At 36.7% G+C, this 26,512-nt stretch overlaps 1 protein-coding gene across 2 annotated transcripts in view; it reads left to right on the plus strand.

The window, feature by feature from the left end:
• The window catches only part of CCDC77 (coiled-coil domain containing 77), a 39,770-nt gene extending 13,532 nt beyond the window's left edge, over positions 1–26,238 (plus strand). For both annotated transcript variants that reach the window (XM_072654082.1, XM_072654083.1), the window contains 4 exons: positions 17,332–17,578; positions 24,025–24,150; positions 24,257–24,409; positions 25,380–26,238. In XM_072654082.1, the coding sequence (XP_072510183.1) occupies positions 17,332–17,578; positions 24,025–24,150; positions 24,257–24,409; positions 25,380–25,526 (673 nt within the window). In that variant the 3' untranslated portion in view covers positions 25,527–26,238. The remainder of the gene's footprint in view (positions 1–17,331; positions 17,579–24,024; positions 24,151–24,256; positions 24,410–25,379) is intronic.
• The last annotated feature ends 274 nt before the right edge of the window (positions 26,239–26,512 follow it).

Consider the following 26,512-nt stretch of genomic DNA (forward strand, 5'->3'; position numbering starts at 1 on the left):
ACCCTTCTACACCTCCTTTATCAACTCATTATTCTACTATCCTCAGCAGCAATTCCAGACCTTTGTATCATTTCTCAAACCTTCCATGGTTCCCCCTTTCTCATTCTTTCAGCATAGAACCTTGCCTCACATTTTATAGAAAAAGCTCCCTCTTCTCCTCTTTTCCTCATTTCATGTCATTTGCCTTCTGCCCCACTTCTTCCTTAATCTCTGTTTTATGATTCCTTACCAAGGTTAACCCCTCTGCCTACTCAAGAGATCCCACTCCATTTCCACCCTATCACTTATTTTCAGTCTTGTCTTCTGGCTCATTCTCTATGGCCTACAAATGTGCTGATGTCTCACCCATCCTGAAAAAACTCTTTTAACTTAATTCTTCCCCCTGCCTCCCCCAGTCAAATCTAGTAACTTCCTGTTGCCTTCAGGATCAGATATAAAATGTTCACCATAGCTCTTCAAAACCTAGGCTCCTACTACATTTCTTATGTTTTATTCCATTGTACATACTGTTCAGTCCAGTGACACTGGCCTCCTGGCTGTTCTATGAACAAGGCACTCCATGTCTTGGCTCTGAACATTTTCTCTGACTCTCCTCCTTGCCTAAAGTTCTCCCTCCCCTCACCTCCTCAGTAGGATAGAAGTCATTCTCAAATAAAGTGACCCATTTTGTTCAGATCAGCCTCTTCCAAGCTTACTATGTTATGTTGCCTTTGCTAATGGCTCTATTTTTAAAGTAATTATTCAGCTTGTAGTCCTTGGGAAGGTGGGAGGTACATAATGCAATCAAGTCAATGATATGTAGATAAAGTGATGCCAGACTTGTAAAGCAAATATTTTATAAACATGATTTACTGGTTTTACAAGAAAAAAAACAACAGCTTGTACCCAAGTTCCCATACAGTCTATCACTCTTTGTCCCAATGTTTAGTGCTAACTATATTGTAAAAGTAGATTCTATTTTCACATAGGAATAGTGTCACAATTGATTATTCGTATTTGTCATCAAAGATCTGGCTTGAGATTCATCATGTATATAATAATTATAAATATTAGAGTCATATGTAACAGAGCAGTAATATTTGTAACTAGCAAAAAACTTCAGTTTTGCAAAACTTCTTCACATCTGTCATCTCATTTAATTCTAATAATAGCTCTGTGAATTAGTACAAGCAGTATAATAAATAGTGTCATGAAAGCAAAGATACAATAACCATAAATGTCTTGTCCTATCAGTAGAAGGGAAAAATGCTAGTTGCTACTATAGGTGCTATCTACCTTTTAATATATTCCAGACCTATACTGGTTTGTTTTCTACTAATATTACTGGCTTGTAAAGTTGTATTCAGCTTTTGGTTAGCTACTGTCCTCAGATTTTTTTTCTTTTTTATATGTACTTTTTTTCATTCTGATCCTGTATTTGTTTTCTGGCATTTTTACTTTTTCTTATTGAATTTTCTTATTCAGTTTTTAATATTACTTTTTTTTTCTGAATTTAAACACTTCTCAGAAGACTTTTCTATACACATAGCAAAACAAAAAAAGAATTATCTATTTGAAACAGTATTTCATTTTGCTTACTTATTTAAAAAGTACATTATAATTCTCTCCTTGTCTGTACTTCCTTCTAAACTTCCTTCCGTTGTCTGCTTCTTAAGAAATATTTCAGTGGCCCTTTCCTTTACGGTATCACTATTGCTAATTCTTCCTTTCCCTTGACAAATTCCTCCCTGCCCATTAACAACCTAAAGAAGGGGCCAAGGAAGAAACTGTAAAAATAAGCATAGTCAAACAAAACAAATCCGAATAAAATGCCTGATATTTTATTTGGAAATAAAATCCAAAGATGTGTGTGTCTCTGCACCTCGAGTCCATCTCCTCTTTGTCAGGTTTCCTTTGGAAACTTGACTGGCAATTGCTTTGATCAGGGTTTAGGTCTTTTAAAAATGTTTTTTCTTTGCAGAGTTGTCCTTGTATAAATATTCTTGTGGTTCTAATCATTTCACTCTGCATCAATTCATGCTAACTAGAATTCTTAAAACTATTTTGTCATTTCATACAGTACTATAATATTCTATTATATTCATATACCACAGTGTGTTTATTCCCTAATTCATAAAGACCCTACGACAATTCTAGTTCTTTGCTATTCTTCCTCCTGCCCTTCTTCTGGATCAGGAAGTTTGTTTTGCTTGTGACTATTCCCTCCTACATATTATCCTCTCTTAACTACTCCTCTCCCTTCCCTACTTGTTTACTTGTTGAGTTTGATACTGTGTTATTTGTGTATTCAACTCTCTTTCCTTTATTTTGGATAAAAGTGAGCTTCGTCTGATGTGGTGCCCCCCACTCTTCTTCTGTACTCTTCCTTCACACTTCAGTTGATGAGATCTAGCAAGTTCTACCCCCCCTCTTCCAATTTGCTGTACTAGAGTATTCCTTTTACCCTCTCTTCTCTTTCCTTCCATGAAATCCTCAGAATAGAACAACTTATCCACCCCTAAATCTCTTAAGGGACATACTTATTTCCTCTCTGCCTATTATAGTGTTAGCACTGCCTCGTTGTGCAACCCCTTCCAATTGCTTAACTACATTGTCCTTTTCAGATTTCTCTGGGTTTTTGTGTTTGCTTTTCAAAGTACTTATTTAGCTCTAGTCTTCATCAGCTATGCTTGGAAGTTTTCTATTCTAAAGTCCTCTGCTTTAAAGGTCAGTTTGTTTGCTGATAGCATTATATCATCTTTGCAGGAATCTTAAATCTTTTGCCTTCTAAAATATCGTATTCTAAGATCTCCTGGAATTTAACTTAGAAGCTACCAGGTCTTTGGTAACCCTGACTGGTTCCTTGATGTGTGTAATATTTTCCTGTGTTGATCTGAATTTGGGCTAGGACGCAATTGAGGATTTTTGTTTTGGGATTTCTTTCAGGAGGTGATCAGTGGATTCTTTCTGTCTTCACTTTGCCCTCTGATTCTGATAGATCTGGGCAGTTTTCATTTACAATTTCTTGAAATACAGAATCCATTTTTTTTAATTTAAAAATTTTTTAAATTATAGTTTCAGTAAGTCCAGTAATTCTTAAATCATTTCTCCTTGAGCTGTTTTCTAGGTCATTTTTTTTTGCTGTTAGATTCCTTATGATTCTTTCAGTCTTTTGATTCTGCTCTAATAGTTCTTGCTTTCTGATGGAGTTACTGATTTCTCTTTGGTCTATTCTAGTTTTCACGGGGTCCGTTATTTGGGTAAGATTTACTGTTCTTCTATACTATTTACTCTCCTTCCATTTCTTTTCTCTTGAGCGTTTATTTCTTATTTTATTCCTTACTTCATATCTACTAGGTGGAAAATCATTTTTTCCCCCTGTAATTCCCTGCTCACACTTAAAGTTACTTGCCCCTTCTTTTTTTGGGATTTCTGCAGTATTTTTTATATTTCCAGAGCTTTCTTTGGTTTATTCATCTCTTCAGCTTTAGTTCTTCTTGTACTGAAACTTCAAGTTCCACCCCCTCTAGCTCTTTTGGGTGGGGTAGTTAATTACGCTTGGTCTTCTCTGGGTCCCCTGTATTTCCTGTGTTGACCTCCACCTCCGGAGGTGGGGCTCCCCTGGATATTTGAGGCTCAGCGCACTGGATCCTTAGGTCATCGGTGGCAGGGGTCTTAATTTGTGGTCTGTGAATTTGTTTTTAAAAAATATTTTGATAGGTGGTGAGAGTGCTTCCAGATCCCATGATGCATCACATGCCTCATCACATAGAGCAGCAGGTTTTAGCTCAGCAGGTCTTTTCTGTTTGTTGAAATGTCTATGGTTTTATCTGCTTCAGTGATTTGTATACAAGATGGATTACTGCTTTCTGTTTCTACTCATTATGAACAAAGCATGGGAGTGCAGGAATGCAGAAAGAATTTTAAATTACTCTCAGAGAAACTTGGTCAGCTTTCGGATAGATGTACATTGAAAACTGGATGATGTAATATTAATTTTATTAGCTCCCTGGGAGTGAGTTACATGATGCCATGTCCCAAAAATTGCCCAAATGTCTTGGCTTTCCCTTTCTTGGATGAGCTTCAGAAAGAATTCATCAGTATTTACAACACAATGAAGACAAATACTCTGTCAGACCATATTGTTTCACTGAATTTGATAACTTCATTCAAAGGACAAAGCAGCAATATAACAATTCCTGTTCTCTTTCTTTTTTTTTTGTTTTTTTCATTGTTAATTTATTTTTATTTTTTTAATTAAAAAAAATTTTTTTTAATTCATTTGTTTTCAGTTTTATACAATCAATTCCATAAGTCTTAGATTTTCTCCCCCTCCCTTCCACCTCTTTTCCTCCCTGAGAGGGCATGCAATCTTATATGGGCTCTACACGTACATTCTTATTAAACACATTTTCACATTAGTCATGTTGCATGGAAGAATTAAAATGAATGGGAGAAACCATGAGAAAAACCCAAACAAAACATAACACAAGAGAAAACACTCTGCTTCGTTCTGCTTTCCGCCTGGTGTCTTTCGACAAAGACAAAACTTTGTGACATGCAAACAGAAATCAAGCTGAGACCACCTTATCAAGTTTCCATTGTGAACTGGGATCAGCCAATGGATTCACATCTTCATTTTCTGTGAAATGTTAAAGTACTAGTTAGATTTCTTTTGCTCCTCAGTGATTGGAGCCAGTGACTACGAGGGATTGTGGTATTTATTCTTAGTCTCTTACATGGGACTCTGAATTTAATTTGAGGCTTTGATATCATAGAAAGTCTTTTCCAGAATGGTGGTGAGAATTTCAGTTATGTCATTGCTTTTTCCTTAAATTTCCAAAAGACTTTGAAAACATTACTGGTGAAGGGATTATCAGCACACAAAAGACAGGCCTCCTTTTTGCCCTGCTAACTTGTGGAAGGACAAAGTAAATTTGGAAGATACCAGTAGCAAGCAGCACCTAAGCTTTTCAGTGAAAATATGAATATAATACTAGGTCTCCAAATGAAGTGTGAACCAGTAACAATGCTGATTTTTCCCTCGGTGAAGCAGTAATGTAGATTAAATTTTAAAAATGCTGTGGCATACTGGCAGACATATTTGAAATGAAAAAGTAGTTACTAAATGTCAGACTGTTTGATTATATACTAATGGGAACATGCATTTGTGTATCTAAAGGTGATCCATTTTTATTGGTTCTTTTAAAGTTTTCTCTTGAATCCTTAATCCTAGAAACCACATAATTGTGAAGATGATGCTGGCAGTCTCACCTAGGTGGGAGCTTTAGAAATATTTGAGGAGGCAGTGATGTTTATAAAGTATTTGTGTGTAATTATGGAAATGACCATTACTAGCAAGTATTATTCACATTTACTTTAAATCAGAAAGTTCATCTATCTATCTATAACTATTATTTCCTTTCAGTGGTTATAGAGGTAAACCACTAACTGTCTCGGTAGTCCTGATAAAATTGTAAAAGATGTCCAAGTGCTTTGAATGTCTGCATTGTTTATCCAGGCACAAACAAAAGCTGCCTACATTTGTAAAATCCATGAGACATCAGTCCCGCTTTTGGCAGCTATATTCATGAATGTCTCATTTTTTAAAAATGAAACCAAAGTTTCCAAGCAGAAAATCTCAGCAGCAGCCTGAGATGGCAGCAGGAATACTGGAGTGGGAGGCATGAGACTCATGTTCAGAGCCTGCCTCTGCTGCTCACTGAACTTTGGCAGCTCACTGCCTCTTTAGGTTTATTTATTCATTTGTAAAATGAGAGGGAAAAGGGGGCCTGGATGCAAGAATCTCCAAGATTCATTTCTAGCATTTTATAATTTTATGGGATTTAGTATCATTGAAAAATCATGGACTGATGCTGCTGGCTAAAAGATATATTTGCAAGTAAAATGAGATGTCTGGAAGAAACTGAGGAAAGACCAGGACACATAGGGAAATTTATCATTAGGTCTCTCTGTATGTGATGTTAAAATTTATAGGTAGCTTCCCAAGCATTTTTATTGTATGTATATAATATACCTTACAATATAAATCTTGTTTAACCAGAACTTTTTACTGCAGTCAATTTTTAAGAGGAAGTAAAAGACTAGAAAAGTTATTATCAGGAATTTATTTGAATTCGAAAAAAATTATACAGGGTAGGTACTAGGGTCAGTACATGTTCAACCCCTTGTCTTATAACTATATGATTGTAGAAGAAGAATTCACATTCAAAATTATGATCCTGAGGCACTATAAGATGATGTCATCAAAAAAAGGATATGAGATTCATGAAATGTATGATTTAATAAGGTTTTCAACAAGATTTCAGTATTTGTTTTAAATTGAAACAAAGATTTTTAAAATTAATTTATTTTTAGTTTTCAACATTCCACAAGATTTTGAGTTCCAAATTTTCTCCCCATCTCTCCCCTCCCCCACCCCATAGACACAGTGCATTCTGATTACCCCTTCTCCCAATCTGCCCTTCCTTCTATCACACCCCTCCCTTCTCTTATCCCCATCCCCTCTGTTTTCTTGTAGGGCAAGATAGATTTCTATACCTCAATACCTGTATTTCTTATTTCTCACTTGCATGTAAAAACAATTTTTAACATTCATTTTTAAAACTTTGAGTTCCAACTTCTCTTTTTTCCTCCTTCCCCACCCATCCCCACTGAGAAGGCAAGCAATTCAATGTAGGTTATATATGTGTAGTCATGCAAGACTTCCATAAAAGTCATGTTGTGAAAGACTGTATTTCTTCCATCCTATCCTGCCCCCCATTTATTCTATTCTCTCTTTTGATCTTATCCCTCCCTAAAAGTATTTGCTTCTAATTATCCCCTCCTCCCATTTGCTCTCCCTTCTGTCATCCCCCCACACCCCACTTATCCCCTTCTCCTTTACTTTCCTGTAGTGTAAGATAGATTTTCTTACCAAATTTAGCATGCATGTTATTCCCTCCTTAAGCCAAATGTGATGAGAGTAAGCTTCACTTTTTCCCTCTCACCTCCCCACTTTTCACCTCCATTGAAAAGCTTTTTCTTGCCTCTTTCATGAGAGATAATTTGCCCCATTCCATTTCTCCCTTTCTCCTCCTAAAATATTCCTCTTTCACTCCTTAATTTTATTTTTTAGATAACATTCCTTCCTATGCAACTCACCCTGAGTCCTCTGTCTATATGTATATAATCCCTCCAACTACCCAAATACTGAGAAAAATCTCAAAAGTTACAAATATTATCTTTCCATGTAGGAATGTAAACAGTTCAACTTTAGTAAGTCCCTTATGATTTCTCTTTCCTGTTTACTTTTTCATGCTTCCTTGTGTTTGAAAGTCAAATTTTCTATTCAGCTCTGGTCTTTTCATCAAGAGTGATTGAAAGTCCTCTATTTCATTGAATGGACATGTTTTCCTTTGAAGTATTATACTCAGTTTTGCTGGGTAGGTGATTCTTGGTTTTAATCCTAGTTCCTTTGACTTCTGGAATATCTTATTCCAAGCCCTTTGATCCCTTAATGTAGAAGCTGCTAGATCTTGTATCCTGATTGTATTTCCACAATACTTGAATTATTTCTTTCTGGCTGCTTGCAATATTTTCTCCTTGACCTGGGAGCTCTGGAGTTTGGCTACAATATTCCTAGGAGTTTTTCTTTTGGGATCTCTTTCAGGAGGTGATCAGTGGATTCTTTCAATATTTATTTTGCCCCCTGGTTTTAGAATATCAGGGCAGTTTTCCTTGATAATCTCATGAAAGATGATGTCCAGGCTCTTTTTTTGATCATGGTTTTCAGGCAGTCCCATAATTTTTAAATTAGCTTTCCTGGATCTATTTTCCAGGTCAGTTATTTTTCCAGTGAGATATTTCACATTGTCAGCTATTTTTTCATTCCTTTGGCTTTGTTTTATAATTTCTTGATTTTTCATAAAGTCATTAGTTTCCATCTGCTTCATTCTTTAAGGAATTCTTTTCTTTTTTTAAAATTATTTTATTTGTTTTCAGTTTTCTACAATCCCTTCCATATATCTTAGATTTTTTCCCCTCCCTCCCTACTCCCTTCCCTAGATGGCATCCAATTTTATATAGGTTCTATACATACATTCTTATTAAATACATTATCGCCTTAGTCATGTTGTGTAGAAGAAATAAAATGAATGGGAGAAACCATAAAACAAAACAAAACAGAAGAGAAAATGGTCTGTTTCATTCTGCAATCCAGTTCCATAGTTCTTTCCCTGAATGTGGAAGAAGGCATTTTGCTTCAAGAGTCCATTGGGAATTTTTTAGGTCCTTGCATTCCTGTGAAGGACTAAGTCTACCAGAAAAATTCCTCACACACTGTGGTTGTTGCTATGTACAAAGTTCTCCTGGTTCTGCTCCTTTCACTCAGCATCAGTTCATATAAGTACTTCCAGGCCTCTCTGAAGTCTTCCTGTTCATCATTTCTTATAGCACAATAGTATTCCATTACATTCATATACCCCAACTTGTTCAGCCATTCCCCAGTTGATGGGCATCCTCTCGATTTCCAATTCTTGGCCACTGCAAAGAGAGGTGCTATAAATATTTTTGTACATGTGGGACCCTTTCCCATTTTTATGATCTCTTTGGGATACAGTCCTAGAAGTGATGTTCCTGGGTCAAAGGGTATGCATATTTTTGTAGCCCTTTGGGCATAGTTCCAAATTGCTCTCCAGAATGGTTGGATCAGCTCACAGCTCCACCAACTAATAAATTAGTGTTCCAACTCTCCCACATCTTCTCCAACATTTCTCATCTTCCTGTTTTGTCATGTTAGCCAATCTGATAGGTATGATGTGGTACCTCAGAGTTGTTTTGATTTGTATCTCTCTAATCAATAGTGATTTAAAGCATTTTTTTCATATGACTATGAATTATTTTCTTCAGTGAGATTTTGGATCTCCTTTCCCATCTGGCCAGTTCTGCTTTTTAGGGCATCCTTCTCCTTTTTGACTTTTTGGATCTCTTTTGCCATTTGGGTTAGTATATTTTTTAAAGTGTTAATTTCTTTAGCATTTTTGTGGGTCTCCTTTAGCAAGCTGTTGACTCGCTTTTCATGATTTTCTTGCATCACTTTCATTTCTCTTCCTAATTTTTGCTCTACTTCTCTTACTTGATTTTCAAAATCCTTTTTGAACTCTTCCATGGCCTGAGACCAATTAATATATTTCTTGGAGTCTTTTGGATGGAGGAGCTTTGACTTTGTTTTCTTCTGTTTGCATGCTTTGGTCTTCCTTGTCACCAAAGTAAGATTCTGTGGTCTGATTCTTTTTCTGGTTTTTGCTTACTTCCCCAGCCATCTACTTGACTTTTGAGATATTTGTCAAGGTAGTTCTCTGCTACCACTGGGGGTTGGGGGGGGTGTACTGTCAGCTGCTCAATCCCCCCACAATCTGTGGGCCTAGAGCTCCAGAAACAGTGGCTGCAGCTGCCACTGCTGCTGCTGTGGCTGCTGCGAGTTCCTCCGCCCCTTCTCCCTCTCCTGCCCTGGGGCTGGGGCCGGACCACTCCATTCTCCCACAGTGATCCCATAGGCATTTTCCCCTGACCTTCCAGTTTGTCCCCAGCATTTTGGGGTAATGAAGTCTGGAATCTACCACAGGTGTGAGAGATTCAGTCACCCCAAGGCCTGCTCAGGTTCCCTCTGTGCACACATGGCCCATACTGGACTACGCTCTGCTTCCAGTGTGGTGGAATAGACATTTCCCCATGACCTTCCATGCTGTCTTGGTTTAGAGATTTGCTTCACTCCATCATTCTGTGGGTTCTGCAGCTCCAGAATTTGTTTAGAGCCATTTGTTACAGGTATTTGGCTAGGCTTGGTGGGAGCACTCTAGAATGTCTGTGCGCTTACTCTGCCATCTTCTAAAACAAAGATTTTTAACATTTCTGTTTATGTCAGAAAAATTTTGTTCCTTCTTTCATTCATCAGTACCCACATCATTGTGTATACATCTAACATTCTTGCTTCTGCCAATTTGGGGATGGTTTGTTGACTAGGATTCTGTGAATCCTTGAGAGAAAATCAATTTTTGCCAAAGATACAGAGAAATTCTGGACTTTTGAATAGTTGTACTAATTATCCTATAGTTTTTTTATACTACCTTTTGCTTTTAAAAAGTTTCTGTTATATCATCTTCACACTACCAGGTGACATGGAAGGTAGTTATTCTTTATCCAGGTTGTATAGAAGAGGAAACTGAGGTACAAAAAAGTTGTGCGACTTACCGAAGGTCCTCCCAACTAGGCCAGTATTAGAGTTCATATCTCATAGCTCTAAGTCTTAGGACTTTTTTCCACTACAGTGGGAATAATGGATGTTGTAATCGCAGAATATAGCTTTTCATGGTAAGAACTAAACAGTTTTGCCAGAGGTGGGGAACCAATGTCCTCAAGACCACATGCAGCCTTTTAGGTCCTTGGGTGTGGCCTTTTGGCTGAGTCCAAGTTTTATAGAACAAATCCTTTTATTAAAGGGATTTGTTCTATGAACTTGAGGATCTAGAGGGCCACATGTGGTCTTGAGGTTGCAGGTTCCCCATCCCTGGAGACCTTTTGATAGTAATGAATCAACATTTCCTTCTGCCAAGTATTGGCATATTTTTCCCCTAATGTTTTTTTTTTTGTCCAAGATAATTTGTACTGTCATAGCACACATACTTTTATTTTCCATAAGTCTGACAATAATATAACTTATTTGCTCAATAGAACTATGCCTTGATTGCTCCAGAATGTCAGCACTCAGGGATTTTCATTTCTGTTCTTCCATGTGTATATAGTAAGCTCCATCTTCTTGACTAATACTCTTTATTTCTGTATTAGAAACAGGTATATTGAAACTTGAAGATCTGCTTCCTATAAATACTGTTGCTTTGAGACCCAGAATATTTTTCTTATGGTATAAAATGAATGTATGATCTCCAGGTTAATGCATAGTAGGAGTGTTTATCACAATTTTTAAATATGTGAAATGTTATCTTCAGTTAGCTACAGGATTGAAGGCCTTAGCTAGTTAAATTAAGTGCTTTAGAGGAATGCATCAGATTCAGAGCCTCATTTCTGTTATGCTCCCTCTGAAACTCCATTAAACCTTCAATGTGACAAGCTTGCACTGAGGGCAGAATACTTGTAATTTCATCCTTTTGTTGCAGGCCACAGGTACCCTTCCAAGTATTAGATACTTCATGCCAAAAATGGTTTAGGAAAGCAGTTTTTTATCCATCCTCTACTCCATATGCATTAGTAACATCCCTGATGACTTGCTCTGGGCTGTAGGAATTACTGAGTATACAACCATACTGTCTTATAGTTGTTCTTTTTGGGTGTTTAAAACCTACTTCTGTTTACTTAGAAGTAGTTTTATGTTCTGTGAGAGAGAAATGAAAATATTGTAGAAATTGTCTCCACTATACATAAATCATGGGCATATAGCCCCACTCTAGAGACAGAATTCTCTAAAACTTTGTTATTCATGACTATGCTAATGCTTTCCTTGTTTTCCCCGTAGTCTTTTTTCCCCCTCACTTAATAGTATTTATTTTTTTCAATTGCATAGAAAGATAGTTTTCAGCATTTACTTTTACAAGATTTTGAGTTCCAAATTCCTCAAGATGGCATGCAATCTGATATAGTCTATATCTGTACAATCATATTAAACATATTTTCACATTAGTCATGTTGTGAAAGAAGAATCAGAACAAAAGGGAAAAACCATGAGAAATAAAAAAAATAGAATGCTTTGATCTGCATTCTGACTCCATAGTTCCTTGTCTGGATGTGGAGAGCATTTTTCCATTATGAATTCCTTGAAATTGTCTTAGGTCATTGCATTGGTAAGCCTATCAAAGTTGGTCATCTCATAATGTTGCTTTTACTGCATACAATATTCTCCTGGTTCTTCTCTCTTCACCCAACATCAGTTCATGTAAGTCTTCCCAGGTTTTTCTAAATCCACCTGCTCATCATTTCTCGTGGAACAGTAGTATTCCATTACATTCATATAACTTGTTTGACCATTTCCCAATAGATGGGCATCTCCTCAATTTCCACAAAAGAGCTGCTCTAAATATTTTTGTACATGGAGGTCCTTTTCCCTTTTTGTGATCTCTTTGGGATACAGATGTAGTAGTGCTATTGCTGTTTCCCATATAGTCTTTAGGAGATTATAATTTTTCTCTTTCCAAGTAAGCATGTCAGCACCACATCAAAGATGGAGTTTAAATGTATTTCACCATGCTGGCTTAAAAGTTGAAATAAATCTCCTGATCAATAAAAAAAAAATTGTTTTGATAAGTGCATTTCAGTATAATTGGTTTCCTTTATAATCCTATGCATTTTATTGTATGCATTTAAAAATATTCTGATTAGGGGTCCATATGCTTCACTAGCCTGCCAAAGGGCCCCATAATACAAAGAAAGATTAAGAACTCTTGTTTTGTTGCATCTTAAGACAGTGTGCTAGTGCTTCAGGATTCCTTTGGTCCTATCGCTCCCTGGGCTTTCTGACTTCCATAAATCTTTTTTTCAGGGGTCCCCCCACTCCTGTTGCCTCTTGTCACTGAGTGACTGAGCTATATGCTTGTGCTGGCTTTGCTGCTGTTTCCCTTTCCTATTTCTCATAGACTTCTAGTTGACTTCATGTAGTCTGAGCCTCAAAGCAAGTACTTTTACTGTAAATTCTCTGCGTTTCTTGCTCATTATTCTGATGTACACTCTAGATTTTTGCTGGATTAAGACTGTGGGACCTAGACTGTGTGCCTCCATTTACACAGTTATCTTCAATTTCAATTGTTTTTGTTGCTATTTTTCCAGTTTGTCACGGTCATTTGAAATCTAATTGCAATTTTTGAGTATTAGTACCCTCAATTTGACATCACTTGCATATTTAAACATATTCAGTTTCTTTATCTTGCTTATCCATAAAGATACTGAATAGAATAGATCCTAGGATTAATCTCTGTAGGATGCAACTTACTGGGTTTCTTTTCACCCTTGAGTCACTTGTAACAGTCACAGTTTTTAAGATCATATTTTCATGAATTATAGTTGAGAATGCTGTTGTGAAGTGATCAAAAGCCTTGTTTAAATCAGGATCTCTTTCATTTTCTCTTTGTTAGGCCTGTTACTCTCTTACAAAAGGAAGCTTAAGTTTGCATAATTTGCTTTTCACAGAGCTATATTCATTGCTTTATTATGTCTTCTACTCTTGTAGGTGTTTACAAATTGTTTTTTTTAATTACTATTTTTCTGAGATATTGGTGCTACACTGAACAATTTATAACTTATGGGGTTTTCCTTTAAAAAATTTTTAAAGATAGGTACAATATTGACCCTTTTCTAAATCTCAGAGGACTTAGTATGTATTTATTATGCTATGGGTGGTGTGTGCTAATACTCTGTAGCTATGTGCCTGGAAGTGTTTTAAAAATCTAATAGAAGACACAAAAGTCGTATAAAACATGGTCTCTGGCTTCAAGGAACTTAACAGTCTGACTGAGAGAGAAAAGTAAGCTACATGAAATAATTAGCACATAGTATAAAAGAGTATATAATATAAGTATAAAGTGCTAAATTGTATGATAGACAAGTGTCAGAGAAGTTCAGTGTGGTATGTAGTCAGTAGAGAACTCCTCAGAGTTAGGAGGACCTTATCCTTATGTAAGTTCTGTATCATTTCTCATTGCTTCTTCCAGACTTTCCCTCTACCACTGTCACTCAGAAACCTCTCTTCCTTTAAGGTTTATTTAGTCCATATTTATCATCCTATTAAGATTCTGATATCTCAGAGCTATCAACAGTGTTCAGAATACTCTCTTCCTCAATTAGTTTAGTGTCTTGATCACTGTATTTCTTTCCACTCTGACTTAATGCCTTCATACTAGACTTATTGGTACATTCACAGACACTTGACTTTCCACTTCGTCAGCTTACTTATTTCCCATGGCTTACTCCTCCACTGCACCTCAGCTACACACAGAAATGTTTATACCCTGGATCTTGCCATCACCCACAAGTGTTCTACTTCCATATTCATGAATTCTGAAGTTCCTTTATCTGATCATAATCTTTTATCATTCTACCTTTCCCTTTGCCTAATAACCCCTCCTCCTGATCTTTGTCCTCATTGCGACCTCCAGTCCCTCTATCCCTCACTTTTTTCTCAAACTGTCATCCTCTCACTGGCTTTCTCCCAGTTCAGATCTCCATTCTCTCTCGAGTCTCTTGCCATCTCCTATGGCTAACCTTGCCCTGTCAAACCTTGGAGTATTCCTACCATCTACTGCCCTTGCTTCTGCTTATATGCTGCTTGAACAAAACAGGAGAAAATCATGAAACCATGCTGCCTGGGTTCACTACAAATTTTTGTTACATAATTCTAACTGGACCCTCTCTGTGGCATTCCTTTTATACTTCCCTAATCAATTCACTCACCACAGCGAGTTTTCCAGACCTTTTTGTTCCTTCTCAAACCTCCTGTTGTTCCACCCCCCATTCCCCTTAGCTGAGAACTTTTCTTCACGTTTCACTGAAAAAACTAACACTTTGTCTCACATTCTTGCCATGGTAAACCCATCAGTATGCACAAGTGATCCTCTTTCCTGTCTTCTCAGCTGATTGACCTATCAGCCCCATTCTCAAGAATCTCCAATTACTCCACCTACTGGCTGCTTCTTTGCTACTTAGAAGCATGTTCATGTGGTATCCATCTTCAGAACCCTTATTTGATGCCTCCATTCGGAGTAGCATCTTTCTTTTCTGTGTCATGGCTAAACTTGAAAAAGCCATCTAAAATTGGTACTTCTCCTTCCTTTCCTCACTCTCACCTTAACTGTCTGCAGTCTGGCTTCTGATCTCAATGTTAACCGAAATTACTCTCTTTAAAGTTAAAATGATCTCTAAATTGCCAGATCTACTCAGCCTTTACTTCTCTGCCATGTTTAACACTGCTGATCACCCTTTTCCCCTGGAACTGTGATTCTCCCTCAAGGCTGTCTTCTCCCTCTCAAACTACTTCACTTAGTGAGCTCATCAGCTCCCCTGGATTCAATTATCATCTCTGTGCTATAGAGTCTATAGATTCTCAGATCTATAGATATATCCTTATTCTTTCTAGGCAGTTATCTGGGAAGGGGGTGCAACTAGGTAGTGCAGTGGATAGAATACTGGGCTTGGAACTAGGAAGACTAAACTTCTTGAGTTCAAATCTGGCCTCAGACACTTTACTTGCTGTGTGACCCTGGGCAAGTCACCTAACCCTGTTTGCCACAGTTTGCCTCATCTGTAAAATGAGCTAGAGAAGGAAATCCAGTATCTTTGCCAAGCAAACCCCAGATGGGGTCATAAAGAGTTGGAAATGACTGAACAACAATAAAAGCTGGGAAGCTATCTTTTCCATAGCTGGCACAATGGATAGAATGCTAGACCTGGAGTCAGGAAGACCTGAGCAGATTGAACTTCAGATACTAGGTGTGTATCCCCGGGCAAGCCTGCCTCAGTTTTCTCACTTGTAAAATGAGGATAATAATAGAACTTGTTTTCCAGAATTGTTGTAAAGATCAAATGAGATATTTGTAAAGTGTTTAGAACAGTGCCAAGTGCTTAATAAGGGGGAAAAAAGTAGATTAGGAGAATATGATAAATGTGACTGATAAAACCATGATATCTAAAGAACCTCAAAATTAACAAAGGCTCTGACCTTCTAGTCTGTTTTGGTCAAAGTATATGAAAAGATAATTTTCAAAAAAGGAAAGTCATTTAATCATCAATAGTCAACCTGAGCAATCTTAGAGATGCAAATTAAAATAACTTGAAGTACCATCTCATACCTATCAAGTTGATAAAAAATAATCAAAAGCAATGAAATTCAGTAATATTGGGGTTGTGGAGAAGAAGTTGCACTCATTCATTAGTGAGGCGACTGGAACACTTGTAGAATTTTTTGGAAGTTAACATGACAGTATATAGCAAATTTTATCAAAATAATCGTATCTTTTGACCTAATATTTCCATTATTGAGAATGTGCACTGACAGTTTGCACTTAAAAAACTGTCTCTTCAGATGTTCATAGCAATATTATTTGTAATTAGGAAAATGTAAAAGCAATAGAAGTATTCAACAATAAGAAGTTAAACAAATTATGGTATATTTATTAGATAGTATAATACAATTAAAATTGGCACAAAATATGAAGAATGGAAAATCTTTATGAAATAACGTAGAGTAGCCAAAGTAAAACCAGAAGAACAAAGAACCCACCAACAGTAAGCACATAAGAGGAACAATGGATGGAAGGATCATAAGATAATGTTAGGACAACTTACATGATGAATTTTGATATTTGAATATAAATGGTTGTAAAATAGCTGTTGATTTACCAGGATGGTACTGGTATAAAGTGTTACTTATGATCACTAAAGTAATGCATGAGAAGGGTTGATTACTGGAACAAGATGCTGGAAAAAGTAGAGGATAATTGGATAAAGGGTATGGGTAAAGTGATTCACACTGGTAAGGATGCCTCTTTAATCTGAGGGAAAGAAGTGAGTATGAGTGATGATGCTGAAAAGTTTTGAGGAATAGCAGCAGGGAGAAGGGAAGGAGCCTTGATCAGAAGATTGAGTAGTGAAATAGGAGGCTGAATCACATGCTGTAGGTGGGAGGGGGATGAAGGAGTGATGGGTAGGGCACATCAATAAGAAACCAATTGGAGATATTCACATTTATTTATTATTGGCTGAAATCAGCCGAGAGGAGGAAACCTTTAGGTAAAACAGGAGCAATTAGCCAAACCTCTCATTCCCACTGTTCTTGAACTGTTACTGGTCCCTTGATGTACTTCTATATCTTTCTTTGATTCTCTGTCACCTTTATTTCTCCTTTCAATTTTAGTGTTGGAAAGATCAGAAGAGTAGATGACTAGGAAAAAAACCCAAATTTTATTTTTAAGTGACAAATTTAATGGAGTATCAGTAATATTATTTAATTTTAAATGTTTCTGAGAACTTTTTAATCTAGTCTTTGCATACTCATACCAATTACATATAAAATTCTCTCTAGCCCTTGATGTGATCAACAGGAAGTTCATTTTTTTTTCTTACGAATTGGTATATATTGGCAGAGCTGTTGTATTTCCCCTGTTCCTATATTATGGGCATCATGGCTAAGGAAATTAAGATGCTGCTATACAATGTTCTAGAGAATTTATAGCCCACTTAATACAAGTGTGGTGGAGTGGGAAGTGCACTGGGTCAAGAATCAAATCTAGTCACATCTTATGGATCTAATATAAAATGGAAAGGAACTCACTTCCTTATTCATACCTTTGTCAGTCTTCAACGAACCCAGGAGTTTCTCTATGAGAGCACCAAGGACTTCCTGCATCTCAAATTTGAAAATCAAGACAAAGAGAAGGAATGGGTGACTGAAAAGGACCATTTACTTTGGAAATTGACTCAATACCAAAAGCAGCAGGAGCAAGGAGTACAGTACAATGAGGAACGTTGTCAACAACGGATAGTCAGCACTCTTCTGCCAGCTGTCCAAGAGCTTCAACAGGAGCAAGATCAATATATTCAGGTAACTGCTTCTCTGCTCAGTCAGTGGATTCATCCCCTCTTGTAGAACATGTGCACTTTTGGGGAGTATTGAGTGCCAGTAAGGATAGGGACTGGACCTTGATTTTATTGGTGTAGCAAACTCCCAGGGGAGGAGCCTCCCATGACCCATGCAGGTTAGCACCTTCTCTGCAACTTTTATTGTCCAGGGAGTTGCCTAGAGCACTGAAAGTTTAAGTTGCACGGCCAGCATGTGTCAGGTGAGACTGGAACCCAGTCCTGGCTTTGAGGCCAGCTCTCCATCCACTGTGACACACTGCCTCTCAGTGACGGTACCCATAAAAATTGGCAATAGCAGTCCCAATGAATGAGTGAAGGAATGAATGAATAAATGAAATGAAGAAAAATCAGTCATTAAGTATTTATATGTGTTAGGAATTCTGCTAAGAGGGGAGGACATAGTTTCACTTCTTGGCATCAGCCTTACAGGTGATATTCCACTTTTTCAAGTTCATTTAGATTTTTTGCTAGTACACTCTCTTACAGTAATGAAATTAATGTGTTGTTTTCTGTATGAAGTAGTACTTTGTTTTGTCTTTTAAATTTACCTCACTAAAATTTCTTTTCTCAAAAAGTTATTATAAACTTTTAGTTACCATCAATGAATTTAACACGATCATTAAGCTAAGAACAGTCTTCCTATTAGTTTCCATTTCCAGTAATCACCATCACCATCATGACCTGTACAGCACTTACTATGTGCCAGGCACTATGCTAAGCTCTTCACAGTATTCTCGTATTTGATCCTTAGCACAGCCCTGGGAGGTAGCTGCTGTTAATATCCCCACTTTACAAATGAGAAAACGGATGTATTTTTCTGAATCTTGTTGTTATTACTTACATAATTGTATTTAATGTGTATATTGTTGTTTAGGTTCAACTTTTTTCGTTTCGCATCACTTCATGTAGATCTTCCCGTATTTGTTTACATTCTTTATGTTTACTGTTTCTTGCAGTACGGTAATCACTACTTTCTTAAAAATTATTTGGTCATTCTTTAACGTTTGGACATGTATTGTTTACAGTTTGGGATCTCTATGGATAATGCTGATGCAAATATTTTTGTAGATAGTCTTGTTGTCAACATAGTGAGTCAAAGGTTAGGAATAGTTTTATAACTGATTATATAATGTTAAATTGCTCTCCAAAAAGATTGTACCAACGCACACTGTTACCAGCATTGTTCTTGTTTCTCCACAACCCTTTAAGCATTAATCCTTACTGTTTTTATCAGAAAGTATTAGGGTAAATTTTGTTATTCAAGAAACATTTTAACAGAGTGGATAGTAAACTAGCCTTGGAGTCGGGAAGGCCTGAGTTCTAGTTCCACCTGATACCTTAGTGATATGAGTCTTCAGATCACTTACCTCAAGACTGTGGGAAGATTGCTTTGTATTAAGACCTAGAGGACTCCAGATTCCTCACAAATACTCCAGTAAAGCTCTAAAAATGCACCAAAAGGAATAATGATAAAGAAAACCAGTGAAAAACAGCTAACAACTCCTTCATGTATTCCAGAATTGCATGAAAAGACTACCAGAATACTGCAGAAGCTGTTAGATAAGACAGGGAAGAGGGAAGGAAAAAAATGCACCAGCCGTCAGGTTTCACAGCAAGGGAAAGGGCCAGATCAGTATCTAGCACTAGGCAACCTGTGCTAAAGACAGGTCCAGGCCAGTGTCCAACTTGAGGTTCGGGTACCCGATGCCCCAGCCTCTGAAAGAGGCTGCTCAATGCAGGTCTCTTCTCCTGATCTAATCTCAACTTAAAACAAGGCCAGACTAGTGCCCAGCACAGGATGGGGAGCGACTTTATGCCTTAGGCACTGCAGAAAACAAGGTCAGACCAATTCTCAGGCAGCTTCCAAAACCATACAGTACCTGGGCAGCCCATACCCAAACCACAGAGAAGTCAAACCCAGGGCAGCACCTGGGAAGCCATGCAGCTGGTTTTTTGTTTTTGTTTTTTAAAATTTTTATTGATGTCTTCTGTTTCTTACATCATCATAGTTATCCCTAGTATTTCTCCTCCCACTCCTGGAGAGCCTTCCCAAAGAATAAATAGTATTTTTTAAAAAGATGGGGGAGAACATTTATTGAAAAACATCCAAAAACTTAGGCAATATATAATACTTGTGAACTTCCCACCTCCATGAAGAAGTAGGTTAGAGGTGTCTTCTCATATCTCTTTTCTAGTCCTGCTTGATCTTTATAATTTTGTTATATTCACTAGTGGCTTTTTGGTATGTAGTTCTTTCCACTTACATTGTTGTAATTGCTGTATGGATTTTTTTCTTGGCTCTGCTTACTTCATTCTGCATCAGTTCACATAGATCATTCCATGCTTTTCTGTATTCATCACACACATAATTTCTTACTGAACAGTAATATTCCATTATATTCACATGCCACAATTTGTTTAGTCATTCTCCAGTTGGTGGACATCTACTTTGTTTCCAGTTCTTTACTATCACAAAAAGTGCTGCTATAAATATTTTGGTGTAAATGAGGAAATTTCTTTTTGTCAGTAGTTTTCTTTGAGTATAAGCTCATTAATGAGTCTCTGGTTCAAAGGGTATAGATACCTTAGTCACTTTATTTGCATAATTCCAAATTGCTTTTCATTGTGGTACCATGTTTGTACAATGGTAGTACCATCTTAGAGCAATGTATTAGCCTGCCTGTCATTCTAATCCCTCCAACATTGAATCTTGCCATTTTTTGTTATCTTTGCCAGTTTTCAGGATATGATGTGAATGCCCACCATTGTTTTGATTTGTACCTGTCTTATTTTTGGCGATTTGGAGCATTCTTTCTTTTGATCATGAATATTTTGCAATTCTTTTGAGAATTGTTTGTTTATAACCTTTGTCCATTTAATCTATTTGGGAATGGCTATTAATATTTAATATTATTGTTAGTTGTATATATATTTTTAATTCCAAACCTTTATCAGAGAATTTTGATATAAAGATTTTTACTCATTTGACCTCTCCCCATTTTATCCTAGGGGCATTAGTTTTGTCTGTGCAGAAGTTTTTCAATTGCATGTAATCTGCAGCTGAGATCTTATAAGGAAGTAAGCTACTAGCACAGACAACAAGAGTACTTGGTTGGGGCCCATCAGGGGCACATCAAGAGAGAGAGCTAACTCTGGGTTCATGACTATGTGAGGAGTAGTTAGAGAAAGTCGAACGACAAAACTCTGAAGTTGTATGTGATCAGGTTGGGTTATCAACTTGAATATTTAAGACCCTGTAAATTATGGGCTACATCCCATCTAGCCTACATTTAGGCCATCTCATTGTTTTATCTTGAGTACATGCTTATTTGCTAAACTTCAGCTAGAAACAAATTCTGTTACCTTATTCTTTTGAGCCCAGGTCAGGGGACATATCTACCAGGGTATAGGGATTGTATATAACTCAGGCAAAAAAATCATCATTAGTGTAATAACACTTATTGATTACTCCCTTTGATCTAGTGATTCTACTATTAGAACTATGTTTTAAGATATAATTTTTTTTTAAAGACTATCTAACTAAGCTACTTAATTTGTTATAGGGAAAAACTAGAAACAGGTTCTATGTCCGGTAGTTGGGAAATGACTGAGCAAATTATGGTCTATAAGTGGAATATTGTAATATCAAAAATAACATTTACAAGGAAAATGATGTAGTTTGGAAAGGCAAAAATGCAAACGTGAAGAAAGTAAAACCAAACTAGTAGGCATATTGACTTGTAACTATATTAAAAATAACAAAACTTAAGTAAAAGATAACACAAACTATTTAGAACTATTTACAATTCTGATTATATCATCTTATTTTTTTTCTTCCATCATATTCAGATTTTTGTTGAGTTTACAAAATAATTTTAGGTCTGATTTTTAAAAAATTCTGCATCAATTCATACAAGTTTTCCATATTTATTTGAATTCTTTGTATTCATCTTTACTTATGGCACAATAATATTCCTAAAGATTTATCAACTTCAGTTTTTTCGGATATCCTCCAATTGGTGGGATATATAATTTATTTATAGCCTTTTGGTACTATAAATAGTATTGCTTTGAATTTTGGAACAGTTGAGACCTTGGATATATGAACACAGTATTGGGATCATTAATCAGCATGAATGATTTTAGAATTATGTGAGCAAAGTTCCTTATTCTTTTCTAGAATGATTGGACCAATTCATAGCTCTACCAATAATGAATCAGTATGCCTGTCTTCCAAAGACCCCCTGACATAGAATATTTCCATCTTCTATTATCTGCCAGTTTGATGGGTGTGAGGTGATATCTGTATTGTTTTTAATTTGCATTCTTTTATTAGGGATTTGGAGCATTTTTGATATGAATGTTGAAAGTGTGTATCCCTTCTTTTGAAAACAGCCTGTTCATATGCTTTGCCCACTTATATGTTGTTAAATAAGCTGTGGTATGACATTTTGTGTCAGTTTCCTATAAATTTTGGACACAGCTTATAGATATTTGATGCAAAAATTTTTTTTCTCCCAATCAAGAATATTCTGTTATTGATTTGTTTTCCGTGGAAAAGCATCTTAATTTGATAAGTCAACAAGTCAAGTCAGCAATTTTACTATGTGCTAAGTACCCAAGATAAACTTGAAATGATCTGTTTTGTCTTTTAAAAATCTCCTGTGCTCTTGATGCGCTTATGAATTTTCCCCCTGGAATATTATCATAGCGTGTAGTGGAAGAATGGATTTAAATTTATTTTTCATCTAACTACTTAACAGTTTTCCAGTGGATGTTTTCAAGCATAGAATCCTTTCCTAAGTAATATGTCTTCTTGTGTTTACTGGATTTCTATATTAAAAATAAGTAAAAATCTGAGGAAGTTGGAAGAGTCCTGAGGATCAGTAGATGATGGCAACTTTTATGGGAAGTTGATATAAAACATTGTATGAACTTGGAAGGAGAACGTATATTAATAATTATAGTAGGGAAATAAGAAATACAGGTAATGGGGTATAGAAATTTATCTTGCCCTACAGGACAAAAGAGAAGATGGGGATAAGGGAAGAGAGGGATGTTAGAAGGAAGGGCCGATTGGTGATGGGGTAATTAGAATGCTCGGAGTTTTGGGGTGGGGGGAGGGGAGAGACAGGGAGAAAATTTTGTGGACATGAATGTTGAAAACTTAAATAAAAAAAAATAATTATAGTAGGGAAATAGACTAGCAGCAACAGTGAGGAATAAGGAATATGCCAACCTGTTCTTTTGGCCCTGTGGGTCTGGGGAAGAAGAGGAGGAGCTCCATTGAAGAAGCTTGCAAAAGACATGGTGTCCTCAGAAGAAAAATCTGGTTCTGTTAAAGTTAGAAGGAATGTATGAAACATTCAATATTATTTGGTTGATTTGTGGAGAATAGGACAATGATTGGAAGGATTGTATCATTAATTAATTTTTAAAAAGAGAGATGAAAAGAGAGTTAAGTGAGGTTGTAGTTCTGGAGAATAGGGCTGATCTGAAAAACGTTAAGGAGGACATAGATCAAAGCAACTTCTGTCCCCAATATTCTTACCAGCTGCCCTAGAACAGTCACAGAACTTAATGGAAAAACCCAGAGAGAAAGATGAACTGGATCAGGAAGATTTAGCTCTATGATTCCTAGTCTACATAGTACTTTTAGATATGTCCAATAATGTTATGATAGAATTGTAATTTTTGTGTATTATATACACATACACACATGCATATTATAATACAATGAGGCCCACCTCACACATAATCTAGGTAGTATATTTCTATTCATTTTTTGGTACTTTTAAAAGGAGACAATATATAATAGTAGATTCAGGTGCTGGACAAAATAATTCCTAAATTTCCTTAGTTCAAACTCCACAAAAGTCCTACTGTGATTTCTGATTGTAGTGTGAAAGGCAGTCCTGGATTTACGCCAGTCGTCCTCAAACTTTGATAAATCCTATCAAATGAAAAAACTTCTGAGATGGACTGTATACATATATTGTCTGACTCTCCAGGGTAACGAATGTTCTAAGGCCACAGAAACTAATGAAAATCATCTACTAAGTTGTAGAAGACCTATAATTTACTCCAGTAGAGGAAGCATCTACACTTATGAAATATAGCTCTTTAAAGTTTTTTATCCTTAAAATAATATTTCATGAACTCAGTCTTGAAACCCATTATATAATACCTTCCCAGAACCAACCAATGATGCCTATTTCATTTTTAAATATATAAAGCTGCCAGAATTTGACCTTTAAGTGTGGGAAATTTTAGTTAGCTATCTGAGGTTTCATACTGTCTAATTTCATGAACTGATGTTTATTGTTAAAAATTCTCCTTTCTTTCCAAATTTTTCTTCATGCTACATGCATCTGGGCATTTATGGTCTTCTTTCTTCCTGGCCTGTAGTCCCTCAAAGAGAAGTTGCTTCAAGAACAAAAGTTGTCTTCCATGTACCAAGAGCAGTGTATTGCTCTGGAGGAGGAGCTGGCCCGGATTCGAGAAGAAGATGATATGAGGCGAAAGATCTTCAAGGTAGGAAAAGTATCTGTCATTTTCAGTGCAAGAGGTTGTGTGGCTTCCTTTCTCCCAGTGATGGCCTTTGTTTTCCAGAAGTAACTTGGTGATTTCCTCTACATAGGACCGTTCTAACAAGATGGGGAAGCGTTTGCAAGAGATGGTGCGTCGATATGATAGCCTGCAGGATCGTCGTCGGCTAGAAGTGGAAGGTTTTCAGAGAGACATCAAGACCCTGCGTGAGAAATTGAGAGAAGTTGAGCAAATGCTTTATAAGGTAATTGCTGCCTTTGGATCTGAGAAGGGGGCAAAGGCTGATTTAAAAACCCAGCACAACTATGAGTACTCATAGTCCCCTTCCCTCAGGAGTCCAGCTAGATTGAAAAGTTAAAACACAAAGGTGTGGTACAGTGAAATCATCTTATGGCTGTCGTTTTTAATTAAGAGGCAATATGGAGTAGTAGGTAGAGAGCCGGCCAGAATGACCCAGGTTCAGATTCTATTTTTGACACATATTGACTTTAAGACCCTGAGCAAATTACTTAACCTCTCAGTGCTCTAGGCAACTCTTTAAGAGAAGCTTCATTTAAGGTGCCACCCTACATTGGCTAGAAGGAGGTTCTTATCCAGGCATTTCTGTACCAAGGAAATCATAGATTTAGTCCCTACCTCTATCTCATTTGTAGTTTACATTATCTTTAATAACTCCTTCTAGTCAAGAATAACTTTATAGATATTCTGTATGTTCTTTCTTCTCAACTCTAGACATTATTATTCCCATTTGGTAAGTCACTTTTATTACTTGACTGAAGAGGTTTTTCCCAGAGCCAACTTTACTTTTTACTTAAGGTTCCTCAAAAGCTACCTTAAATTCAAAGCAAATTTAACCAGTAATCAATATTTACAGAATGCCTATTGTTTCTAGCACACTATGGTAGGCATTATGGAGAACAGAGAAGATAGAGGAGGCAAATCCCTGTCCTTTGGGCCTTTATTCACAATATGTTTCTTTTCATGATATAAGTTGTTTAGTCTCCATTTAAAAGATCCATTACTGTTCTGTGGGGAAAATGAGAAGTCAGTAGCCTCTCTGCTTAGGGCCAGAACTTCCTTTCTCCTTCAGCATAATCATATTTGTCAAGAGTTTTTCCAGGTCTAAGGTCTTTCCCCTACAAAAAAACTTAACATGCTCCTGGACTTCTTTTGTCTGGCTTATGCTAGAACAATTTATTTTCTTCATTCTGTAGGCATCACTCAGTATTCGACCAGACCAAGATCTTGCCATTCTTAATGAGGTTCGTAAGAGCAACAAACGGACTGTTAAGATCCAAGGAGAACTGAAGAACCTCAAGGCCAAACTATATAGTTTAGAGAATGAACTTCGGGCATGTTAACATCTGTTTATATATAGGGGCATGAGTCTGGTAAAAGGACTGTGCCTTAAAATCTGAGAACAAGGTTATCAGCCACTTCAGAAAGGGTTTCAACACAGGCTTGCTAGATCATTGGTGGAAGCTCCTTTTCCAGCTACATGAAGGATCAAGGACCCCCCTGCAAAGGCTGGTCTTAAATTCATGCACCTGATGAGCTATACAGGTATTTCCCTTGTGTCACCCTTTTCCTGAGCCAGTGGCCTGAAGTTTTTCCATGTTATTTTCACAATTCCTATTGAGAGGTTTGGGATAAAAGGGCTTAGAGAGTTAAATGCCAACTTGGCTGAGTGGGCTGGGTGCATCCACTAAGGCCACATCTTTACTGGTTGAGAGAAAAGGCAGCAAATTCCAGGGATTCAAAGGTGAGTAGTTAATGGCTCTTCATCTTTATCCTGCCATTAGTATTGCAAATAATATCCCAGAATTTCACAATCCTATTGTAATGCTCATTCTTGTGATGTCTCAACAAAGGTCATTATAACCTGGAGTCCTCAAGCAAATTTCAGAAGCGGCTCTGTATTGATCTTTTTTTTTTTTTTACAAGAATGTATGCCGCACTATTTCATGATGCAATTATGTCTCATCCTACCAATCATGTTTCCCTGATTTGTACATTTAAAGTTAGAATTTTTAAAAATTAAAAATAAAATTGAAATATTATGAATTTCTAGAATTTCTTTTTAAGACTACCTTTACTCTTTTGTCACTGATTCACTTATTTATCCAAGTTTACTTGTTTAGTTTATTGTCTGTTGTACAAGGGGGAACGGTTCTTAAATGACTCCCCTGAAGTATCACACATATACAAACTGCTTCCATTGTTTTCCCGGATACACTCTTTGTAATTCATATTACTTTAGTCCTAAATTAATATTACTTTAGTTCTGTTCAGTTTATCCAGGATATAAAAAAGGTTTTCCCAGTTTCCCGTATGTCTTGGGAAAAGA

This window comes from Notamacropus eugenii, chromosome 3, assembly GCF_028372415.1.
Source record: "Notamacropus eugenii isolate mMacEug1 chromosome 3, mMacEug1.pri_v2, whole genome shotgun sequence".
Taxonomy (NCBI): Eukaryota; Metazoa; Chordata; class Mammalia; order Diprotodontia; family Macropodidae; genus Notamacropus; species Notamacropus eugenii.